Source organism: Rhamphochromis longiceps, linkage group LG22, assembly GCF_057381845.1.
Source record: "Rhamphochromis longiceps isolate RC_006_pf linkage group LG22, R_longiceps_female_GT1.1, whole genome shotgun sequence".
NCBI lineage: Eukaryota > Metazoa > Chordata > Actinopteri > Cichliformes > Cichlidae > Rhamphochromis > Rhamphochromis longiceps.
The window spans coordinates 7,841,839-7,865,478 of NC_140577.1; the positions used below are offsets into that span (position 1 = coordinate 7,841,839).

At 38.7% G+C, this 23,640-nt stretch overlaps 2 protein-coding genes across 3 annotated transcripts; one reads left to right on the plus strand and one right to left on the minus strand.

Moving 5' to 3' along the window:
- Positions 1-145: 145 nt before the first annotated feature.
- LOC146643320 (G1/S-specific cyclin-E1-like) lies at positions 146-6,414 on the minus strand. The gene is made up of 12 exons (XM_085395975.1): positions 6,304-6,414; positions 4,774-4,802; positions 4,632-4,680; positions 4,493-4,525; positions 4,300-4,412; positions 3,455-3,593; positions 3,096-3,242; positions 2,536-2,631; positions 2,317-2,451; positions 2,074-2,185; positions 1,752-1,909; positions 146-521 (listed from the first exon to the last, which is right to left on the minus strand). Exons 1-12 carry the CDS (start codon positions 6,397-6,399, stop codon positions 393-395), a joined length of 1,236 nt encoding a protein of 411 aa, XP_085252101.1. The 5' UTR covers positions 6,400-6,414; the 3' UTR covers positions 146-392.
- A 2,688-nt stretch (positions 6,415-9,102) lies between these two features.
- On the plus strand, positions 9,103-21,825 carry LOC146643321 (T-cell differentiation antigen CD6-like). 2 transcript variants are annotated; one of them, XM_085395969.1, is made up of 13 exons: positions 9,103-9,287; positions 10,073-10,150; positions 11,957-12,238; positions 15,367-15,684; positions 16,163-16,477; positions 17,189-17,251; positions 17,396-17,539; positions 18,597-18,710; positions 18,888-19,010; positions 19,238-19,309; positions 20,226-20,399; positions 20,833-20,931; positions 21,015-21,825. In XM_085395969.1, exons 1-13 carry the CDS (start codon positions 9,236-9,238, stop codon positions 21,050-21,052), a joined length of 1,872 nt encoding a protein of 623 aa, XP_085252095.1. In that variant the 5' UTR covers positions 9,103-9,235; the 3' UTR covers positions 21,053-21,825. The 2 variants fall into 2 exon arrangements, with proteins under 2 accessions (XP_085252095.1, XP_085252094.1); XM_085395968.1 differs by having other exon boundaries at positions 18,597-19,010.
- The last annotated feature ends 1,815 nt before the right edge of the window (positions 21,826-23,640 follow it).

Consider the following 23,640-nt stretch of genomic DNA (forward strand, 5'->3'; position numbering starts at 1 on the left):
TCAGGTTACAAACTTTTGAACTTTGCATTTTTCTGACATAAAACCTTAAAAGCCAAAAATGAGGGAAAACAAAAAGTGGCTAGAAGAAGAGTGGCCTTCAAATATCAGTTAACAGTTTAGATCTCCTACATCGTCTTTTAATGGATTGAATACGTCAAGAACTACTATTTGTGGTGAGGGGAAGATGCGGGGGTGGGTGGGGGTGACAACTATTCAACTCTAAACTAACAATAACTATTCTCACACTATGGCATACTAAGACTACGACACAATTTATTTTGATTCAGCATTCAACTCTGTCAGATCAGTCTGAGTTGGACATTTGCAGCCATCTCTGCAGGAAATCTGAGGAAAGTTTCAGATAGAACTGCAATCAGCACCTTCAGACTCTGTTAAACTTCATCTTCTGAAGACGTAAGTCCTTGCCCAGGTACGTAGATCCTCCCTCTGTACGAGGTGGCATCGAGCGGTTCCACATCATTTGTAGGAGAATTGCCTTTTATTGCCTTGTGAGCAACATCCTAAAAATTAACGGAAGCAATTTATCGACACTGTAAGGGTAACAACTTGGAATTCAAGTCTCATTCATTTTTAGTCTTTTTTTTTTTTAAATTAAAAATAACATTTCATTTTAAACAGAATAAATATGCCGGGGGGGAAGAAACCTTTAGAGTTTCATTCCCTTCTGCAAAATAAGACTTCTACAAATGAGCAGTTTCACGTGTGTCAGCTGGGAAAAATAAGTTGTTCAAATGTTCACTTTATACCAAAACTAAATATATTTTCTTAAAATCAAAGAAATGCTTTTACGTGAAATTGTGCATTCAGGGTTTCATTCTGCAATACAGAAACATGGTCCAGGGTTTGTTGTTTGTTGTTTTTTTATGGCTAATGTCAAAAGCTCTGCCATCTCCCCCAATGAAGTTTAAGAATGGCAAAGGAGTGACGACATCATTCAATAACTAAAAGGCTGCAGAATTATGGGTTCATACTAGCACAGTACTGTAAACGAGTGATCCATTTGAATTTCCGTCCACAGAAGTGGGCAACCAAATAGAATGATAGGCAACACTACTCACACAGATTCAAGTCAACCTCATCATTTCAAATTCCTCAGCATTGGCAGAGGTATGGTGTCTCATACCACTGCTCTTAGCTTTGACTTTGCATTCTTGTTTCTGGAACGGTTGTAAAAAACTGACAGCGTGTCAAACAAGAAGGCAAAGCAGTATGAATGTCATACTGCAGATCAAGGTTTTCGAAATACTCAGACCAGCCCACCTGGCATCAAACACGTCATGATCAAAGTCACTTAAAATAAAGCTTCTTCCTTATTCTGATGCTCAGTTCCAACTTCAGTAGGTCCTCTTGACCATGTCTAAATGCACAGAGTTTCTGCCATGTGATTGACCAATTGTACAAGGTTGACCACCAGTCGAGCAGATGTACCTACTGAAGTGGTCAGCGAATATAGATCATGTGTCAGAAGAGGAGTTATCCAATGCCAGTCCCTTTATTTATAGCTCTTAGTATGCCAGATGCAACACAGGTTGCCGCCATCACAAACTGCATTAAACCAGCTTCCATCTGTAAGCTCTATATAGCTTCTACAAACATTTCAAGTCTTAGGAGTTTGCTTTTGTATGGGTAAACAATCATTTTCCCGACTGCATTTTCTAGTCTGACTTCAACCTTAAATTATAAGGAAGACCAGAGGGGGAAGAGAGAAAAAAAAAAAAGAAAAGACTAACCAAAATGGACATGTAGTCCAAGTTTGCCTGGATGTTGTATTGGTCTTCTCTTCTTACTGTGGGAAACACTTTCTGTGTGACTGTGCCAAAGTCTTCCAGTGCATCCATAAAGGGGGCCAGCCAGTCAACACATGGCTGGAGGTGTTCTCTGGGCAGACCTAAACAGAGAAACCAAACATACAGACTGAATAACCTGACATGTTCAAGAGTTGAGCCTTCTCATTTTAAACATTAACTTCGTTCTTCCTGTGTGTCAGGTGTAACACGTTTTCCCACATTTTTTAGTTATTTTACTTCTGTTTTTTAAGTCTCCAACTCTTACATGCAACTTTTTCTACCAGTCCCTGGTCCACGAAATAACACAGGACTGAGGCAGCCAATCCGTGATAAGGTATGTCCATCGAGTTCACGTCAAGGATGCACAGATCTAAAAGCTAAAACAAAAACACCTTGAGCAACTACACACAAGGTTAGCAAGGATATTTCACTTCTCTTGCAATACAGTCTTATTTGTAGATGTATTATAGAACTGTTGACTTAAATATAAGTGAACTCAAACACCTACATTTGCACTTCTCATGTAAGTATCTTTTGGAAACGGCTGCTCAAGCAGGTTTGCTTTTTCTTTCCTGAAGATCACCTGCAGGAGGAACTTCAGCCAGGTCAAAGCCGTTTCCGGACGAGTGTACCAGCGCAATGTCTGCAGAGCATACAAAAGCATATGGATTTATAAAATGCACAATGGAACAGGTGCATATGATGAATAGTGAGTTAAAAGTATTACCCTCAAAATGACCAACTCCATATGACGGAATTCTTCTACATGGTAGATCCCATGAGCCACACGTGACAGATGCAAGATCTTTAAAGGTTTAGATTCCTATAAAATAAATAAAACACCTTTAATCAACCAGGGGTTAAAGTGGGCAGGAACACCTTTCTAGTACCTTTAAATCAACCCAGTTAGTAGTTTCACACAAAGTCAAGCAAGTCAAATTTCAATCCTACATTTAAAATTTTTAATCTTATGTTACCCTTTCCTTTCACTCTGCTGTATTTGACAGCAGGCTATGGCTAATGGGTGGAAAGAAGCCACATACGTATGAAGAATGCAGTCGAAGCGCAGTAAAGCCGAATTACAACAACAGGTCAGGTCTGCCACGCACAAGCAAGAGAGTCACCACTGGTTCCCACTTAAATGCACTTTGTGACACTTTAATCCCTGTTCGCACCATCAAGAAACCCACAGTGCAAATAAAAACATTGGAATAAGTAATAAGAATTTGTATTTTAGATTTAACACAAAAAGAAAAAAGAAAAGAAACTACTAAACAGTAATTTTACCTCCATCTTTGATGCTATAAGAAGACATGTGAGCACAATGAGCTGCAGCACACCCAACTTAAGATTTCTCTCAACCAACAGAAAACGGTCAAAGTAGTCCTGTGCCAGGTAGAAAGTCTCCCTGTGAACAGCGTATGCCTCACACACCTGCAGGAACAATCATGAAAGTCCTATTAATGTGTCATTTAGATGAGACAGCTAATCTACACATTCTAATTTGGATTGATTTGCACTACTCACGACTGTATTCCAAGTAAATCATTTTTAGCTACAAACACTAAAAATAACATTCAATGCTGCTTTGATATTACTGAAAATTCTAATTTCAAAACAACAACAACAACAACAACAACAACAACCTTCATTAACCAGTAGAGGATGATCGATCTCATTCTGGGTGTTAACAGGGGCTGCCTCTCCCTGAAGCTCACGCTGCTGCGTCTGATGTTCCTCGGCGTGCCGATCATCTTCACCCACTCCTCATCGGAAGACTCACATCTGTAATATACAGTCAATTAAAGTTACAGCAGTAAGTGAAGAGAAAATGTAAATCCTTTAAAGGTTAATGGGGAAAAAAAAAAAAAAAAAAAAAAAAAAAAAAAAAAAAGCATAAAGTTGATGCGAGACTTTGCTGCTTTTGAAGTTCTTTAACGTTACCTCGCACGGTCAAGCAGCAACCTCTGGAGGCTGCCAGTGCTACCCATCAGCCCACTAGTAGATACACCTAAGGTATCCGTTTGAAAATCCTATGCCAAAACCCTGTTCTAGTTATTGCATTCACAAACTACCCGCCTGGCAAGGTGATGCAAGCAATGTATCCATCAAGTTCCCAGTACTCCAAGTCCTTGGAATTTTCCAATTACCATCCCTAGTGACCAAAGCACACCATCAGCCTTTTATAGCTGAGGGGTAATAAAACTGCAATTTTGTTAAAATGTTATATTTTACAGAATATAAAAAACAAACAAAATCATCTTTACAGTGTAGTTTTATCAACTTGATAATGGAGTTAGCTTTGATGTGTGCTTAGACAGGCACTTTGAGCTGCCTGTCTTCTGCCAACGACTCATCACTGGTTTCAATGGAATTATCTGAATAATAAAAGTTTCCATGGATTATTTTGTCATGTTTAAAAATAACTAATCAGTCTAACAGAAAAGCATCAACAGCAGAAGATGTCAGGATAAGAAAAAAAAGAAAATACCCAAGGTAAGGGTGCAGCGAGAACAGCCGGCTTGAGGCAACTAAGGGAATCGATGCTGGCTGGACTGCATCCTGGAGAGGTGACCTCGGAGTGATCGTAATAAGCTTTCTGAGCTGAAATTAAAAAGAAAATCCACTCACATTTTATCAATGATCTGCCATTTGTTGACTCGTACTTCAAGAAGGTGACATACCCTTTGATGCAGTGTGTTCTCACTTTTTCTGTACTGCAGGATTAAAAAACAAAGTTATAAACTGTACAGAAGTGGCTGTAGAGAACCGTTTTATGCGACTTAAAGTCACAACCATGCTTTCAAATGATTTGTCTCTTACTTTTCGTCCCAGCCATGAAGTCTCCCTCTCTCTTCTCTTTAGGCGACGACTGCAAAGACACAAAACTGAACTCCGTACAGTCCGACAGTCCAATCACACCTCAAAATACAATAATAACGCAAATCCTCAAAAGTAGTCATACCGTCGTGCCATGGATTCTTCCAGTGTCATCTGAAGAAGAGATTAAAAAATGTCAGTGTCAATGGCAAACAAAGGTAGTTGACCTTCAGAGGTAAAATGGCAGATATTGTCAACAAGAGGCTGCACCTGCCTTACACTATAGAACAATGCTTTTATTTTTTGAAGTTAAATACATATATCATCAGCATTAAATCATGGACCATACTCCAGCAGGCTCCAGACTTGCAGCTTATAGGTTGTTTCATTTCTGACCACAGGATGTTGAACAAAGGAAACATCCAGAAATGTACTATCATGCAGCAACAGAAAGCCTCAGCAGTAACATTGTATCTATAACAGAGCACGGTTTAAAAGCCTTGAGCCAGCCTTTTCTTTGCATTATGCTTCCAATGACTCAGTCTTCTGATTTTCTGTCTTGCTCAACTTGTCTTGAGCAATAGTTCGAGGGTTTTCCTTGGAAACTGGGCATTTCTCATTTTCATTCTAGTTCCTGACCATTTTCAGTGGAATGCCTATTAAACCACAGCTTCCCATACAGCAAGTGTGTCCAAGTGGAGGACAAATAAAGCGGCAGGCCTAAATAAAATGAGGTGGGGGGGAAAAAAAAAAAAAAAAAAAAAAAAAAAAATCCAGCAAAAACCTGACAGATGCAGCTTTACTTTTAGCTGATCCATAGAGTTAACATCAGTGGCAACAGTGCATCTACAGCCATCCTTAAAACTCCATCATGGCTTGGGGCTGAATTTCAGACTTTGGTGTTTGGGATCTTGGCAAAATTAAAGGAATCAGATTTTTATCCACCGTTCAATATCATATGCAAGTCGAATGACTTTTCAGCATGACAGTGATCGGAAAACATCTTGATAGAGAAGAGAACAAAAAGAAGCTGGCATCCAAAGAAGCGCTTTGAATGTTCTTCAGGAAGCCTGCAGAACTATCCCTGAAGACTACTTGAAGAACTTAAAATAAAACTTGCTCAAGTGAATTCAGGCTGTCTTGAAGAATGAAGACTTCCAAGTATTAACTTTCAAACTGGCCAGAAGTGTTTTCCTTGTGCATACACTGTATTACCATGCATATTTGCAAAACATTGTTAAAAAAAATATAAAGAAATGAGGGGGGCTTAAGGGTTTTACACAGGATAATTGACCAGGTGCTTTGAATTGAACCCTAAACCACACTCTATCCCATGTACAGGTGTTAATTTATCTGTTGTGCTTCATGACATTAATCCAATCAGTGTGCACTTCATCGAAAGCTGCCATTTAAAATTCAAGGATGCAAACTTTGCTCACTTGTTTTTAAACGTCACTCAACCAAAGTGAGCTTTGTGGGTCGACAAGCAAGGGTGAGAATAGCCAAATCACCTGCTTAAAAAAAAGTTAAATAAAAATAACAATAACGAGTTACTTTAAGTATGTCCTTTGGCTCTACCGCGGCGTGCGAAGGCTACAGAAACGAGTGAGCGGTGTAAGTGAACCGCAGAGAGCGGAACTACTTTTACCCTTTAAAGTGACAGCTGCAAACTTACCGTCGTCTCGTCACTTGCCTCTGATGCCATTGCGCGTACGTTTACGACACGTGCATGTTGCGCATGCCTATAAATACTCCCAATCGGAGCAATCATGTTTTTTAATTAAAACATTTAAAACAAAGTTGACTACTTGCAACTGTTTACCTTACGTTTAAATTCACACTGCTTTAGCGTCAAACGCCTAACCACTGGAAGGAGAATAAACTACTGAATAAAATAATAAAATAAAATATATAAAGCATTACGATATAAGTGAGAATTTTTCTGCATTACAGTTAAACACAGTTCAGACTTTACTGTTTCAGAAAAACGTGGAAAAAACCCCCCGCCAGCATCAAACTGGTTTCTTTTCTCTTTTTTTATGAGTTAAATGTATGTATGGCGGTGGGTGGAGCTACATATCAGAACAGCCAATAGGAGAAAGAGTTGAGTTGAGCGCGTGCTCCTGTAGGGGGGATGTAAACATTTTTTTTTCTTCAAAACTTTATTAACGCCACAGCATTAAGTATATGGTAAGTAAAAGTTAACTAAAAGGGGGTCAAGTAAGTCAGAAAACATTACATTAATACATTCAACAATAGCGGTGTTGGCCGTCTGATTGGGATCTGGGATGAGGGGCCTCCTTGCTGCTGCGGAGCCTTGGACGACCGCTTTCCTCCACCCCGGGGGAAAGGGTAACATCTCCTGGGTCTAGGTGCCGCTTCTCCCTCCAGGGGCGAGGGAACCTGGACCTGGGGTATAGAGTTTGTTTGGGGAGTGTGATTGTGTGTACAGTGTATGTCTATCCCTACGTTGGGTGAGTGCTGAGTATTTGTATATGTGTGCATGAGGGTGGGAATGCATGTTTGTGTTGTTTATATGTCAGGTCGGATCTTACACTCCACCTCTCTGGGAACTCCCAGGCCCTCCAAAGGCCTATCTCCCCTCACCACACTCCCTGCCGGTAACTGATGCCCTCAGGGGTCAGTGCGTTGGTGGTTCTTGGTGTCCGGGGCTGGGCGCTCAGGTATGTACCAGCTCACTCCCGGTGACTACTTGGCAGGGCCTGGTGCCTGTTGCTCGGTCAGGCCTCTTCCGGGGCAAAGGGGGCCCTCGGGCCTCCGGCCTCTCGGCCTGCGCCTTGGTTCACTCTGGCACAGCTGGCTGCCAGCAGAGCCGGCGGGCACGCCACTGCAGCCCCCTCTGGCTTCTGTTCCGTGGCTACTGGGTGACCCCTCATCTGGGGCTCTCCTCAGCTCTTCCCAGGAGGGTGGTACGGATGCCCCTCCGGTGGTCCTCCTTGGGCTCTCGCACTCTGGGGCCTCTGGATGTCTGGAGCCTGGATCTCCTCCATGCCTGCTTCATGCCTTGGGGGAGGGGGCTATGGCTCTCTACATCCTCTAGCAGACCATTACATGGGGAAACCTTTTGAATACAAGCGCGCTGATCCGCACAGGTGTGCACACGGGTGTCCACTGTTCATAGACATAAACTATACCTTTATTGGCTGCTATTTCCAAGCACAACGTGCGCTGTCGGTCCTGCTTGCTACACAACAACATTCAACATTTCGTATTTACTGCTGTTTACACTTAGCTAGATTAATGTGATGGTGTTGTGTTTAGTATGTTGCTCTGTTTTTTTTGTTGCTTGTTTTCTCTTCTTTTTCTCTCAACAGGTGATCCAGGAGATTTTTTTTCTTTTTTCCTCTTCTTTTTCTTTTTAAGTACCCTTTCTCACTGTCCCTCTTCCCTTCTGTTTTTCTTTTCCTTCATCTTTCTTTCTCCCTTTCCTATCCCTCAGTCATGTCTGTCCCGTCTGTAACAACTGAAAATATAATAAAATAAATAATAACAACAAAGGATCAAATTCGCAGATACGGCAAGGCCATGATGATTAATTTAGCAAAGTAAATCCACTGGGTATCCTTGTTGGTCTTCAGACAACAATTCTGACGGCTAAAGAACCAAATGGGACAGGCAAAAAAACCCCACCAACAACAACAACAACAAAAAAAACAACACTGCTAGAAAGTATCACATGCACTTACGGGAGGCTGCATTTCGTTGCCCTGTACCTGTGCATGTGCAATGACAATAAAGTTGAATTCTATTCTATTCTATTCTATTTTATTCTATTCTATTCTATTCATTAGGTAGAGTTTATTTGTTCGCCTTAAGTTTTCAAGACTTCGATTTTACAAGGTGCTGGAAACATTTCACAGAGATTTGGGTAGGCTGTGTTAAACACATCATTTGGGGTCCAAGTCTGCCATGAAAAAAAATCCACCACACCATTACACCAACTGTACTACATTGAACTGAATTATGTTGTTTTCATCCAACATATAAAACTAAACTTAACTGCAGAAACATGCAAATATAAATATATTTATTTTCTGTCGAGAGAAAATTCATACATCATAGACGTATTACTAAGAAATCACTGACATGTTTACATGTTTAACACAGAAAGGTCCAGCTCTCTTCCTGCTCTTAAGCCTTGTAAAACGCACAGAACTGCGATCTCTGCATTAAACTGTTAAATTAATTACCGTTATTATAGGAAACGAACCCACGAATTTCCTCAATACCTACAATAAAAAAGAAAAAAACCCAATTAGAGTCCATCCATCTATTCAAACAATTAAAAATGTAAAATAACAATAAAAATATTTTAAAAATAAATATTAGATATACATATATATACACATATATATAATCTGACAAAAGTTTGTACAGCTGTTTGTACAAAAGCTGAAGTACCACAAAGGCTTCACTTCCCTCTGCGAAGCAGCAACTAGGAAGTTTTGCAGGGTACCACCACGGGATCAACAGAGGAAACCACATTGACAGACTTACTCTATTTGAGCTAGACGTCTGAGTAGCTCCGGGGTTCGACTTTGAGCTGTACAGTGTAGAAGGTATTTCTCTCTCTCTCTCTCAACAGAATGAAGCTGCTGAAATTCATCTTAATCATCCACGTGAACTTTTTTTGTCAAGGTACTGTTTACAGTTTTTTATTTATTTAATGCTTTGTTCTCACAAACAGAGTAGAACTTTTGTGAAATCAGCGTAAAATGAAATGATACTATTATCTATCCCTTGTGTTATTTAAAATATATATTAACTGGTCTCATGTACATACAGACTGTTATCTCAAATGTTACGTAAAAGACATGAAGTCAGTGCTGTTGGTAAAGTAAAACGATATAGACCGTGTTTGCTATTTTGTTGCTGTTGTTATAAAACTGTTGTTAACTTGACAGTTTATTGATAAATACTTTAGCTTATTTATGTCAGAACATGTCAGATCCTAAATTTGTCTTTGTAGAGAACCTTTCCTTGGAAAAATAGACTGAAAATAACATGATCGGTATGAAGATGAAAAGCAAATCTCGATATTTCATGTATATTTTCGTTTTTTGTACATATTTCCAATTTTTGTACCGTATTATTTAGCCTTTATTTAAACTTTCCACATGTACTTTAGTGCAACGAGCACGCCACGCTATTTTAAACCTTCAATTTAGGTGCTTGGGCAGGAAACATTAAATGAAAATCAGAACTGAAGTCTCTTAGAAAAGTAAGTGAAAAATGTGGAGGAGAGATTAGTTGTAGTTTCCTATCAAACACTTCAGTATGATTGCTCAGAAAACGGTGACACATCGTTTAGCTGTTACTCTTTGCAGTACATGTGGTTTAAAAGCATAGTTTGATTAGCTTTCCAACTAGATGCTCACTCTGTTTCTGATTCCTAAAGAGTTTTTTTCCTTTCTTGATTTCAGCTTTGAAAAATGCAACCACTGAAAACGACCCGTCTGATATCCGTGTGAGTGGAAAGGGAAATAACACAAAAATCAGCAGTAAGTGGGATCTTCCCTTTCTGTTTTCCGCATAGTTCACTTTTGTACAAAAACACCGTTATACCAGAATTTTTTGTCCAGAATCAGGATAAGCACTCTACTCAGAGGCAGTATAAATGTTTCATCAGCACAGGAAGTGGGGGTGACCTGCTTGTAAAACCCATCTTGGTGAATTTTGCAGGTGCAAATCAAACAGTGAGCTGAGAACACACACTCCCACGCTAACTCGGCTTTGCCTTGCAAGCACAGTTTCTTGCCGTTTTGTGTCTGTGTGTGGCTTTTAGTTCAGCTGCATCCTGAAAAACACATTTTTGCCCCAAAAATACTTTAGTGCATACAATTTACATTCACAAGGATTCAAAACAAAAGTAGAAGCTGTAATGGTGCTAAAAAATACTGGAATGTCTGATGAAAAAATAGGGATTAAAAATTAATAAACATATAAACCATGTTAAAAGTAAAATGGTAAAATATATAAACAGGACTATTTTTAAGGGATTTTCGTATTGCTTGTACTGTAGACAGAACACATACACGCAGGAAATGTGTGGCCAGGGACTTCCAAGATGCACCAGGGTGCATCTTAAAAGAAGGGTCTCTGGTGGCCAGAAATACAGCGTGTTAGCATAGCTAAAGGTTGTGAGGTTAATCTCAGCACTTTGATAGTTGGTGTGCGGCGCCAACGTGTAAAGATTGCAAAGACGTATGCACAACCACAATCCTGCACAGAGATAAAAGGAGGAACACGCTTGAGTTCTTTTCTCAAGGGAAATGTGGTACTTAAATCTACAATTAAAAAAATTGACAGCTAAAGAAAAATAGCCCCAGTGGAAGCATTCTCTGTAAAGTCATAGTGTAAAACTGGCAAAGTCGATCAGATATTGTGAAGGTTGTTAAAAATTTTGTCACAAAGGACACATTTAGATGAAGACCATACGAGATGTCACATTTCAAAAAGACAAAAAGTAAAAGCGAGATGTTAGTTTTAAAGAGATGCAAGATTCAGTTTAGTGGCTTTTAATGTTGTCGAAATGATCGCGTTCATGTGTCAACCACACCAACGTGTCCCAGAAAAAACCTCAGTTCTTGCTCAAGTAACCACTCGATTAGTGAGTGGTTAGATGTGTCTGTTGTGATGTTATAAGTAACATGTTATATCATGGTCACTTTAGCTAGGACAAAGAGCACTAAAAACAGCAAAGCCAAAAAATGTGGAAAAATAACTAATATAGAGTTTTTGTTTTGATATTTTAGAAGGTCTTTTCCTTTGGTCTCATACTTTGCCATAAACTGAAGTAATGTTGTTTTATTTATTTATTTTTTAAACAGATTCTGTGGCAGGTTAAATGTACTGTAGACTAAATTGGACCTGTTGTCCCTCTTGCTATTTTCTGTTATATGTATGCTGTTAATGGTGGATAGTCATATTAAACAGGGTTTTGAATAATGAGGTCAGCAGGTTTACATGCGAGACAAGGCCAGGTCTTCTATGTGATGTCAGAGAGAACAAATAGTGTTAATATGATCACTTAGATACATCAGCCTCTCTCACTCCCTGTTCCAACATTTTATTACTAATGGTAGAGCCAATAAGAAGAAACTTGGCTTGAAGCTAAAACACCTTGTTTCAGATGTGGAGTAATCTGTGTGATCTTTGTCCCTTTTCATCTGTGTTAACTCAAATTAAATAATTGTCAGACACAGACAACCTGAAGAAAAAATGTGGTTTTTTGCAGTGTGCTATCATGGTTGTTTTAATGAAATTACAAAAAAATTGCTCTAATTCTTATTTCTGTGTGTCCTCAGATGACCCTTATGTCTACTCTCTTGGTAGAAAATGCAAGTGGACACTCAGGTTGCCTAGGAACAGGAGCAGTGACATAATGGCGCTCACAAATGACTCTGTGAATGGGTTGTCTGAACAGATCTGTCAGGATCTTAAATGCGGCAGCGTCCATTCTATTAATAAAACCAGCTCACCAGGCAACATCACCTGCTTTCAAAACTGTTCATACCAACACGGACGTTTGGAGAACTGTTCACTGAGTGTTGGAAGTTCCTGCAGTGTGATCCATGAAGTGGTTTGTGGTAAGACTTTTCTTTAATGTCAGCAATCAGAAAAATCTAATCAGTTATATAAATGGTAATATATATAGACACTGTATTAGTTTACATGAAATTTCCGGTTCTGTCCTCATTGACTCAACCTTCACAGTTGTAAAGCATCAATCAGCGAATATTAAATTGTTCTGCATTCAAGATGGATGTAGCCAATCAGGATGCTAACATATTCACACAGATTTCACACACCATCTGGACTTTTGTTTCATCTGACAGCGAACGGAGTGTTCAGACTAAAACTTATGTAACTAAATATCAAGGAAACTAGATACAGTTGAGGTCAGATGTTTGTTACCATGGACACCTCAAATAGGTGCCTTTGTAGCCATTAGCAAGCCTCTGGTATAACTGTGGCTGGATATTTGACCACTCTTCTCGGCAGAAATGGTAGAGTTAATTTAAATTGGTTGGTTTTCTGGGCATACTTTCAAACATAGTCCATCATTTTTAAAAGGGTTGAGGTCAGGGCTTTTGCAAGGCTGCTGGAGAAGCCTCGTGTTAGCCTGCTTAATCTATTTAAAAACCAGTTGTGTGTTTAGGATTATCTACAAATTTAATCCTGAACCTGAACTAATTAGCCTCTGAGGGTAAGAGTTTGGTTCTTCTTCCAGATTGTGGCAAAACGGTGACATAAACAAATAACTTGGACAGACCTACAATTGTTTGAACTGATGATCTTGGAATCTGAAGTTTTTGTGTGGATTAAAGAAAATCCAAAATAAACTCAAACTTGTTTTTTAAAGTCATAAAGAACAGTTCAAAATAATCATTAAAAGACTCAAATTACCATAAAATTCATATTCATGATGGATGCATGTGAGAGTCTGACCACAACTGTGTATATTAGACTATCACAGTAACTATAAGAAGAAAACTGGATTTTTTTTGGTTGATTTCACGTGGAGGCACATGTTTCTTCGGAGCATGAGGAGACAAACGGAGCTCTCCAGTCATTTTTTCTACTTTTCTTCTACTTACTGAAATATTATCTTGTTATGCCACTGAATAAATACTAACTAATACAAACACTGAGACACAGTTATTAATATTATTAGCAACAAATATTACTATGTAGACAATGCGGTCTACATAGCAAGAAGCTTGATAACTGGAATTGCATAGAAGTGTACTGTGTTACTGCAAGGCTGGATTTGCAGTAGGAGGATTAAAGATATTTTGCTGTTAAATATTTCAGACAAGCAGGACTTTTTGCATTTGTTGAGGAATTTGCTCTTGCTGCTGTGAGATATCAGTTTGGTTGTTTTTGAGATAACATCAAGAATTCTGAGCATCATGTCAGATATAAATCTGAGCGTTTAGAAAGAACTGAACTTCTTTGTCATAACTCTGACTTTGATGTTGAACACTACCGACGAACAAAACTGTCATTCTCGGAAAAATATTTACATTCATGATTTCTGGGGGCACCATGACCTGTCCCTGGGGCAGTAACCTGCCATTGTACCCTAACAGATCTGTGGGAGGAAACTAGAGCACCTGAAGAAAAACAAAGATTAGGCGAGGTTTGAAACCAGAAGGTTTTTTTCTCACACGCCAAATTTCCAAAACCGACATAGAACGAAACTCCTCGGAACGTATGAAATGCTTTTCATTTAACCTAAACACATAAACAGGAAAACCTCAAAATCTAAAAATGGAAGGAATATTTTATCAATTTTTTTATCAATATTTTTTTTAAAAGAAAGGGAATTGTCATGTATTTTAATATAACACACACACACACACACACACACACACACACACACACACACACACACATTTTATGGACCATCAATTCAAAAACAGGCGATGAACAGTCTGAGATATCTTAAAAATAACTGAGGACTATTGTTGTGTTTATCTGAATTTGAGGAGTGTGACCGCATGTCATACATGCCCTTTCCTGTCTATAAATGACTTCCTGCCCTACGCGCTGGTTTATTCTCACCTCCTCTTGTCTGTACAGAAGTCGTGAAGCCATCACTAATTCTCACTGAAACCTTTCCCAATATGCAGCAGCAGGCCTAAGTTTTTATCTGCTCTGTCCGTCATCGTCTTTAAGCAAACACTGGTTAATCATGTTTGAGGTGTGGAAGCTGGTAGGGAAACATTATGTGTTAATATTACAGATCACAGTGGCTCTACCAAAGTACTAAACCTTTACATGTAGAGTTTTTGGAACTGAGCAACTACAATATTTTACTTTTATAATTTATAACATATAGCTGAGATCTAGAAATATATTTTAACTCTCAGTCTCCATCTAACTTGGAACAGCAGAGTGTTTTATTGAAAAACAAAAAAATAAAAAATGTTTTTAGCAAACATGAAGTGACCTGTTGCTTAGTGAAATCCTGCTATGAAGCCTCAAGTATCATGTTTTCAGACTGAATGTGATGAGCGACCTCACTGTGAAATCTCTACACCCTGGTTATTCCTCCCTTCTAATTATAAGTTAAAAAATGACTCCAACACAAAACAAGTCATTGAGCCTGTAAAGCAATCTGAAAAGGGTTAACTGAGGTCACAGAGGAAGGCAACCCAGGAGATTTGCCCCCTGCTGGATGTTAAAAATAATGCAGGTTTAACACACTTCCAGGATGTCTTTCAGTCCCTTAGACTGTCTATAACTGAATCAAAAGGACAGAAATTGATCCTTATCATACCCCTGTTACTGACCCACAGTCACTCAGTGGGTTTAACTAATTAACCTCATGTTAATTGGTTAAGTGATTGCCTGCTTGTTTATTATCCAAAATTTAAGAAGCAAAAATATGCAACCTTGTGTGTTTCCCTGACAGTGACTCTGAATTAGCCTCAGGCAAAAATAACTGAGCACTAACCTTTAGATGTAAGGATTTAAGAAACAAAAAAATCATAAAGAGCTGTGATTTTTAAGCAATGAGAATTCATAGTGGAAGAGATTTCTAAGTATTTGATTGGTGACTGTCAGATCTGACTGTAATAATTTCAGTTAACACTATCAGGTCATAAGATTTACATCTTGATCACCAGACTGTGCTGTTAGGTTAATTATTTGCACGAGTATTAATGATGAGTAATGCACAATAATAATGACAGGGTGTCATCCTCAGCACACCAGCTTGTGCGACTGGCAGGAGGGACAGACCGCTGTGGTGGACGAGTGGAAGTATGGAAAAATGGGCAGTGGGGCACCGTGTGTGACGACCACTGGGACCTGAATGATGCTCATGTGGTGTGCGCCCAGCTCGGCTGCGGTTACGCTCTCAATGTGACGGGCCAGGCCGGCTTATTTCCCCCGGGGAAAGGACCCATCTACCTGGACGATCTGAACTGTACGGGCAACGAGGAGAACCTGTGGAGCTGCCCGGCTACACAGGAGGAGGATCAAGACTGTGGACACAAAGAAGACGCTGGTGTCATGTGTTCAGGTCTAGTTCAAAAAAGTTTATTTATACATGCAGAAATCAGAAAATGTAAATTTTAATGTTATTAACAAAACAACTCTGAATGTGAACATTTATTCTTGGGGCTTAACTTGCTTTCTCCACTGGTTAAAAAACATCTTAAAGATTTTCGTTGTTTCTTCTAAAAGTTACATATAACTAAACTTCAAATTTATGTTTCCATGAAATGTGATCTTCACTACTAAAAAAATGATCAGCAAAAATACAGAAATATTGAATGAGTGATGTGTAGCAAACAAACATAACTCAGGAGAAACATCTCTGTTCATGCATTTTTGAGAATGAGGTTAATTATGTATGTCATATGTTAAAAAAAAAATCAAAGTCATTATCCTTAGCGCTGGTTTATCACCAGCTGATTTACTTGCATTATTTTTTGGGGAATGTTTTATGCCATTTTGCTCCAGTAGTTTTACTCCTTGTGACATCTGTGTCTCTGCAGAGATGCGAGGCCTCAGACTGACTGGAGGTATGGACCGCTGCTCTGGTAAACTGGAGGTGCATCGTAACGGCAGCTGGTGGTTCGTGTGTAATAACTGCTGGAATGAGATGATGGCTTCCATTGTGTGCTCCATGCTGGGCTGTGGCGATAAGGTGGAAAAGTACACCCAGTTTAATCCTCCTCTCACCCACAACAACGGCACGCTGTTTTACTATGAATGCAAATCACAAGATCAGAGTCTGTGGGAGTGCAAGGAATACATAAATCATCGGTTCCTGTGTAAAGACTCAAAAGCTTCTGGTGTCATTTGTGAAGGTAAGGGAAACAGTTTGGTGTTTTTATTTGTTATATACTTGTTAAACAAACAACACTCAAACAAAACAGGAGGAATCAATGAGTGCGAATTTTATTAATTTATTTATTCATTAGCAACTCTTTGAAAAGGACTTCTTTGCACATATTAAAGGGATCAGATATTCAGGATAAAAACAAACATCTGGATTAAATGTTTAATACATTTTAAGGTGGAATTTTGTTAAGACACTCAAATTTTTTAAAAATACATTTCCCCACCCCACCTGGTTGCAGCAGATGGCTGCCGCCTTTTGAGCCTGGTTCTGTCAGAAGTTTCCTTCCCACTGTCAGGAAAGAAACTTCAGGGGTGATTGTCAGAATTTTCTCTGTTGGGTCTTTATCAAACAATATAATGCGCTTTGACCTGACAGTTGCTATGATTTGGCGCTATATAAATAAAATTGAATTGAAATTTTATTGTAATTAACCAACGTATTTCTGTCTGTGACTTAAATAATTACGTGTTTGAAGTGCTTTTATTCGTGTGCCTACACATTTATTTATTCATTTAACAGTTGTTGATTGCAGTGAGTCGTCCTCTGAGGAGTTTCTGTTCAATAGTTACGGAATCACATAAAATGTCGTCGTAGCATAAATAAAATTCACATCCAGGTGAAACCAGGTGACCAGATTTCTCCGTTTTGTTGAACAGATTATATTTTTGTTCTGCAGGTTCTCTGGGGTTTCCTAACGCTACCACGGTTAATCCAACTGTAACACCTCAATGGACAACTGGTAAATATTTACAGTTTTATTTTATGAAAAAGTACTTAAATTATTCTTTGAAGTATTATTCTCAGTACCAGTTTCTTAAACGTCGCGGTTAGTCTTGATCAATAATCAGAAAGTGAAGTATTTGTTTCTTCTCTGTGCATCCAGCCAATGGAACCACAGCCGCTGTTGCTGCTGCAGATTTGCCTTTTGCGTCTCTGCCGCTTCTCTCCACCATCTCTCTGTCCATCCTGCTCCTCGTGATTGTCATCACAAACACGGTGCTCTGCTGCCATTACAGGAGAAAACACGGTTTGTTCAGATTTTATTAGATAAATAGATTATATTTTATTGTCCTTTTTTTATTTTAAGTAATTTTAGTGATTATTTTAGGTTATATTGTCTGTAATGATGGAAATACTAACATTCAGTTTATTTTGACAGTTTTCATTAAAAATCTCTTCCATCAGTTTTTAAAAATATGCTTATTTTCCCAAACAAATCATATTACTTTATAGAAATGTTTTTATTTTCATAGGTAGATGTTTAACATTTTATATTTCACTTTATGAAATCAATAAGGGTGAAACATGCTGCACAGCTCCTATTTATTCTAACAGTGTAATGTTTTTTTTAGTTAGAATCTGTTTTAGTACAGACAGGAAACAGGTGGATATAAACAGATAAAAGATGACGCATTATACCGCCAAAAAATAACCTTAATTTAAAATTAAACCCCCATAATAAGATACGTTCAAAAAAACAACAACATCTAGAATATTTTCATGACACCCAGCTTGTCCACAACATTTAGGAAGTAATGGGAGAGGTCAAATTCCTAAAAGAGGTACAAATTAATTTAATGTACTAGATTGTGAAAGAGCTGCAGGCTTACCTTGACTTTGAAAGAAATTAATCTGAAGTTAGTAGGATGAAGAAAGCACACATTTAAAAATATGTTTTACCCAGCTTCTTCCTAACACGAGGAGATGACATTAGTAGAACACTAAGAAGGTAGCATATATTATTTTGGATTTCATTATCAACATTTCTAACCATTTTCTACTGCAAATCCAAGGCACTTTAAAGCCATACACTCACTGTAAATCGCTCAAAAAGTAAGGCCTTAAGATAAGAAACATTCATGGGCTTCCTAGAATCTGAAATTTTTATAATTTTAAGATGCTGCGTTATAAAAGTGCAGAATACAGAAATTAGTACTCTGACATTATACAGCAAAATGTTAAAGAAAATCTAAATATTTCAATACATTAAAGTTTGAACTATTTAATCTGTTTTATTAAGTTGCGTTGCGGGGCCTCTAAATGTCATACGCTAATGACCCAAGTCTTGTTTTACATGTGCACAGCTTTCTTACTCCAGCAGACGCGCAGCAGCCCACGAGCTCCATCTGGTCAAAGCAACAACTATCACGAGGCTGTTAATCTCATCAAAGTCACCGCCAACCCGGCGGAGACTGATGGTCAGTGGTCGAACAATTCAACATGTCGAACACTAACACAGCTTTTTTCTTTCTTTAACCCCGCAGGCATATCTATCTGTCGATTTATCTATTTAATAGACATGCACGGTAGTGAGGAAGTTGCAGATTTCATCTCATCAAATCGTTTAATCTTTTTTGTGTGTTTGTCTCAAAAAGTCCCCTCCAATCCCAGGCTCCTTTGGACCCAGCTTAGTAGTGCTGACAGCACGTCAGTAGATACAGACTATGAGCAGTATGACCCAAGCATTGACCCGTCTGTCAGTTTATCCACCTTTCGGAGTGAGCCACGTTCTTTTATTTTTCCTCTGCATTTATGTGTCGTTTCTCAGCCGTTGCTTCTTTGTCTCACACTGTTTCTGCATTTTGCGGTTGAAGCTGCTCTGTCTATCTGCATGTTTGTGTGTGTGTGTGTGTGAGCAGATCATGCTGTTTTGCACTGAATGTTTGCAGGATGCTCTGTAAAATATTGCATTGTGTGCATCGTGTCACTTTTTTTAAAAATCCAGATTCTCAGCGATACAGAACAGACGTTAATCCTTTGATGAGGCCTTCAGGTCTTGAGAGCCTTTGTGAAGAAGGTGAGTCACAGTTCGTTTGCAAAGTTGTACCACTTTGCAAAACTCAAGCAAACTGCATCATTCCCATTAGAAACTACTGCTGTGACAACAATCTGTAAATGGAAGAGGAACACTGACTTTCACTTTTAACCAAAAACAAGACACAGAAAACATAAAGAACAAACAATAGGTACAAAATAATCATCATCATGATAAATCTTTATTTCAGACTCATGGTCTATAAAAAATCAAATCACATAAAACACAAGAAACAAAATAAAAAGATAAAATACACATTCCCACAAATCAGATTCCCACATGACAGTTATACAAGTGTCCTGAAAACGTAAAGGTCCACAACGATGCAATTATCCAAAGAAATCTATACACAAGATTTATTTCTAAAAATTGACCTGTATTGACATTAGAGGCTACAAACATCACATTTACCCTGAGACAACCTGGTTTCTTCAGTGATAACCTTGTAGGGTCATTAAAAGTTACGTGAAGTTTCTGCTTTTCTGTAGTTCATCCAGTGTGCCGTATACAGCGGATGAACAGTGTACCCTAAAGATGCAAACTGTACAGTCATGCGTAACAGGATGTTTGCTTGTGCATAGATCAGCGTGCATTATCTATAAATATCATCACCATCATTTGTTCTGTCATAAGTTGCGCAAGATATTTGACCCAATTACAGAGGAGGTTATTATTTCACAGTTTAAAGCGAGCAAATCATAACAGCACGAGGTCATCCATATATAACTCTGTTAGGACTAAATTAAATATCTTGTTTCTAAATGGATGTAAATGCAGGACATCTTTTTTTATGTGTTCCTTAGAAAAAACCCCAATAAGAAATCACACGTACAGACAATTCTTGTTTGTGTCCCAGCTGTGCTACAAAATTTCTCCATTTTGTGTTTTATTTTTTAAGGTCCGCAGCCCTCAAATACAATGACAGGAGCCTTTCCAAGCTGTAACGGTGCCTCGACATATCCTCAGTACGCCAGAGTGTCAAAGATCTCAGTGGACTCCTTTGAGTCGTCCAGCACCTCCTCCGGGGAATGCTATGAAAACTTGCCCAAAGATTACGTCAACGTGACGCCTGGTGAGTTCGCTTCACTCCCCTCAGTCCTTTTTTCTACCAAATAAATATTGTGGAATATGCTTATTTGTTTCCTTGTTGGGTGCTGGATGAGGATGAACGTGGTCATGCCTGTAGGTCAGCTTATTTTCTCAACTTTTCTCCTTCCCTCTTCCAGATAGACTCCATGTTTTTTTTTAATTCAGTTTTTGAGATACTTAGGGAAAGTGTTGTAGTTTACATGTTATAAAAATAAAAAAAAGTCCTGGGATTATTCTAGCTTTAAAAAAAATAAAAAAAATATTGTTGTGTGATATAAAATTCAAGAAAGAAGAAGAAAGGCTGATAGTCACGTTTCAGTTTGTCGAGGGTAAATAAATAAAAGATGTAAGTCCATCTCAGACTGTCTGAAATACTTTTTTATTCAATTAAAACTGAAAAGCTTTTGCCGTTTCAGATCCTCTACCATTGGAGTCGTTTGTTGGTCCTTCTGATGCTTCAAAATTCTCATATGGTCCTCTTCACTCTGGACAAACCTCAAACATGCAGAATTCAGGTAAATCTCAATAAACAGACGTGCAGCTGTGGAGGAATAAAATGTAAAACATTTACTAATCTCTCTGAATGTTTGATGATCAGATGACGACGAACTCTACTCGCCTGTGAGCCCCGACTGAAACTCTGTGTCTGAGGATGACTGCACAGCAAACTGAGGGTGTGGGAAAGTGTGAGAAGAAGAAGTCGTTTTCGTAAAGGAAAGACATCCTGTAAGATCAAGAAAATGTAAGACGCTTACAGCGATCAATGCTGGGATGTTCAATGTGATTGATTAGCTTTTTAAAGCGAGTTTTATTTTTGTACACAAATGCAAAGCAAAGGCTGGAAGTCTGGAAGGCACAAAATGAACATGTGTTCTGTGAATGTAGCAGAAGGAACTGTAATATAGAAACAGATGACGCGGCACACTTATCCTACAGTTAACCATATCCATACCAGTTGTAATGGTCTCTCCCTGTGACCTATGAGCATGATCTCATCCCTGTTGAACTCCTATGGCAGATTATGGTTTGACATGTTAGACATTGCCTTTAAAATAATTAAAAAGCCATATTAGATTTAAAAAATAAAATAAAATAAAGCCCTCCTACAGCAGCACAACACCACACTGAGACACTTTACTCTGGGTTTTCTTTGAAATTGTCACCTGTCTGTGTCTGTTTTGTGTTGTTTATTAAAAGATTTGTAATATTACAATGTATTAAGTTAATACATGTTTGGCACATTTATTTCTTTGGATGTAGACACGAAAATCTTCTGAGCACCAGCATAATTTCAACAACTGTTATGAGCACAACATAGCCAAAAATATGTGGACATCCAAACATTACCCAAATAATTTTCTTGTAAAAAAACCACAAACCTTAATGTCTGTGAAGGTTCTCAGTCATCCAGTTCATCGTAGTCTAAGGAGCTTGGAAAGAAAAGCGTCTGGACTTGAAGAAGCTTCTCGGATGAGAGGTGAAACGTCTTCAAGCAACTTAAAGAAGTCCAGACGCTTTTCTTTCCAAGCTCCTTAGACCACAGACCTTAATGTGGACCTATCATGGGTTTCCTTATTTTGTGCTATATACACTGATACAAGGTGGAGGAGGATATTAAATATAGTTAAATACTCTATGCACAAGTGAGCCTTTAGAACAAAATGCTTATTTTCAGTTTTTCCTCTTCTTGGATCTGCACAATGTCAGTGACAATGGATATTACTGATATGGTCAATTCAGGCGAACAGGTCCAGCAGTTTGACGCTTCTGTTTGCTGGAGGCAGCCAATCAGAAGAAGTATGGCAGCTTGTTTCAACCAAAGCAATCTCAGTAGGTTAGCCACTAAAGCTGGGCCATAAAGCAAGGAAATAATATTTATGTGGCACTAATTCTGTTTATCCCGGTGTGTGAGGGTTAGAGGTTACAGCTAGATAAGCTATTCCACATCTAACTGAAAACATGAATCACTCTGAAACAGGAAAAAGCTTAACTGAACTCCCACAAAGCTGCAGTACAATTTCTTACATTAAAGGGTCACAAGCTTTTGTCTGTCCACATACTTTTGGCTACTCACGTGCTATTGTTTGCCACTCATCTTCTATGTAAACAGTGTATTCAATATTAAGATCAACCACAAGGTGGCACTACAGGCTTGTAAGTAACTTGTTTAATTAATGTCTTGTCCTGTAAATTACTTAAAAAACGTATTAAAGTATAAAATGTTTTCTAAATCAAAAACGTCCAGGCTGCTGCTCTTTGTGACAAAAACCTGACAAACATCTATTGGTGCTCTTTGAGGGAGATAGGGGGAACTCTGGCTCCTGATGGGGCCAACGTAAACTATCAGCGTGATTTGAAACCAGACCTGGAAGGCTTGTTTTTTGGGGGTTGTGGTTGATTATAACTGCTGCAGCTGCAGAGCATCAACGCTTCCTGTGATGCCCTGAATCAAAGTTATGTCTTGTTTTGAAGAACGTTAATATGACAAACTGCCTCACAGCACAGTAAAGTTTTAATAGGGGGGTGACGGTGTTGAATACAGGGATAAACATGGATCGGCTAACGTGAGAAGTGGGAGGTGTGATGCATTCGACTGATAACAGCAGAAATGGGGTGTTTTTCAACTGGAAGGTATTTGGCAAATAGGAGGAGGGCGAGCTTGTGTGTGTGCGCGTGTGTGTATTAGGGTGTGGGGAGGAGGGATGATGAGGAGAAAAGGAGGAGGTGGACGGAGAAGTCGGCAAAGATAAAAAGTGTCTGGAAGAATCATATATTGCACTCAAATTTAGTCCAGAGCCTCGCGTGGAGATAAGCAGGCGAATTAACGACCAGATCTCCTTATGAAACTCAATCTGTTTCACATGCCAGAGAATTGAGCGCACACACCAACCCACACACCACTCAACACGGATTCCATGTAAAACTATGCAGCCTGATATATCACAGATCCTCCTTAAGCGCTTTGCTTTTGTTTTATTCAGCTCTGAAAGATTGATAAGCCAGAATCTGAAAATCTGAGGATTTACAGTCCTGATTAACATCAAGGGAAAGAAAAGTAGTTCACTAGTATTTCAAGTAGCTTGTAGCATTTGCAGGGATTAGAAGATCAACCCTCTGTTTTTACTTTGTTCATTAAATCAGTTACACACAAAGGATTACGGCTCCATACGTCTCTAAGTTGCTTAAAGTGTCCCGACTGCAGATCCTGCCCGAGTTTAAACTTT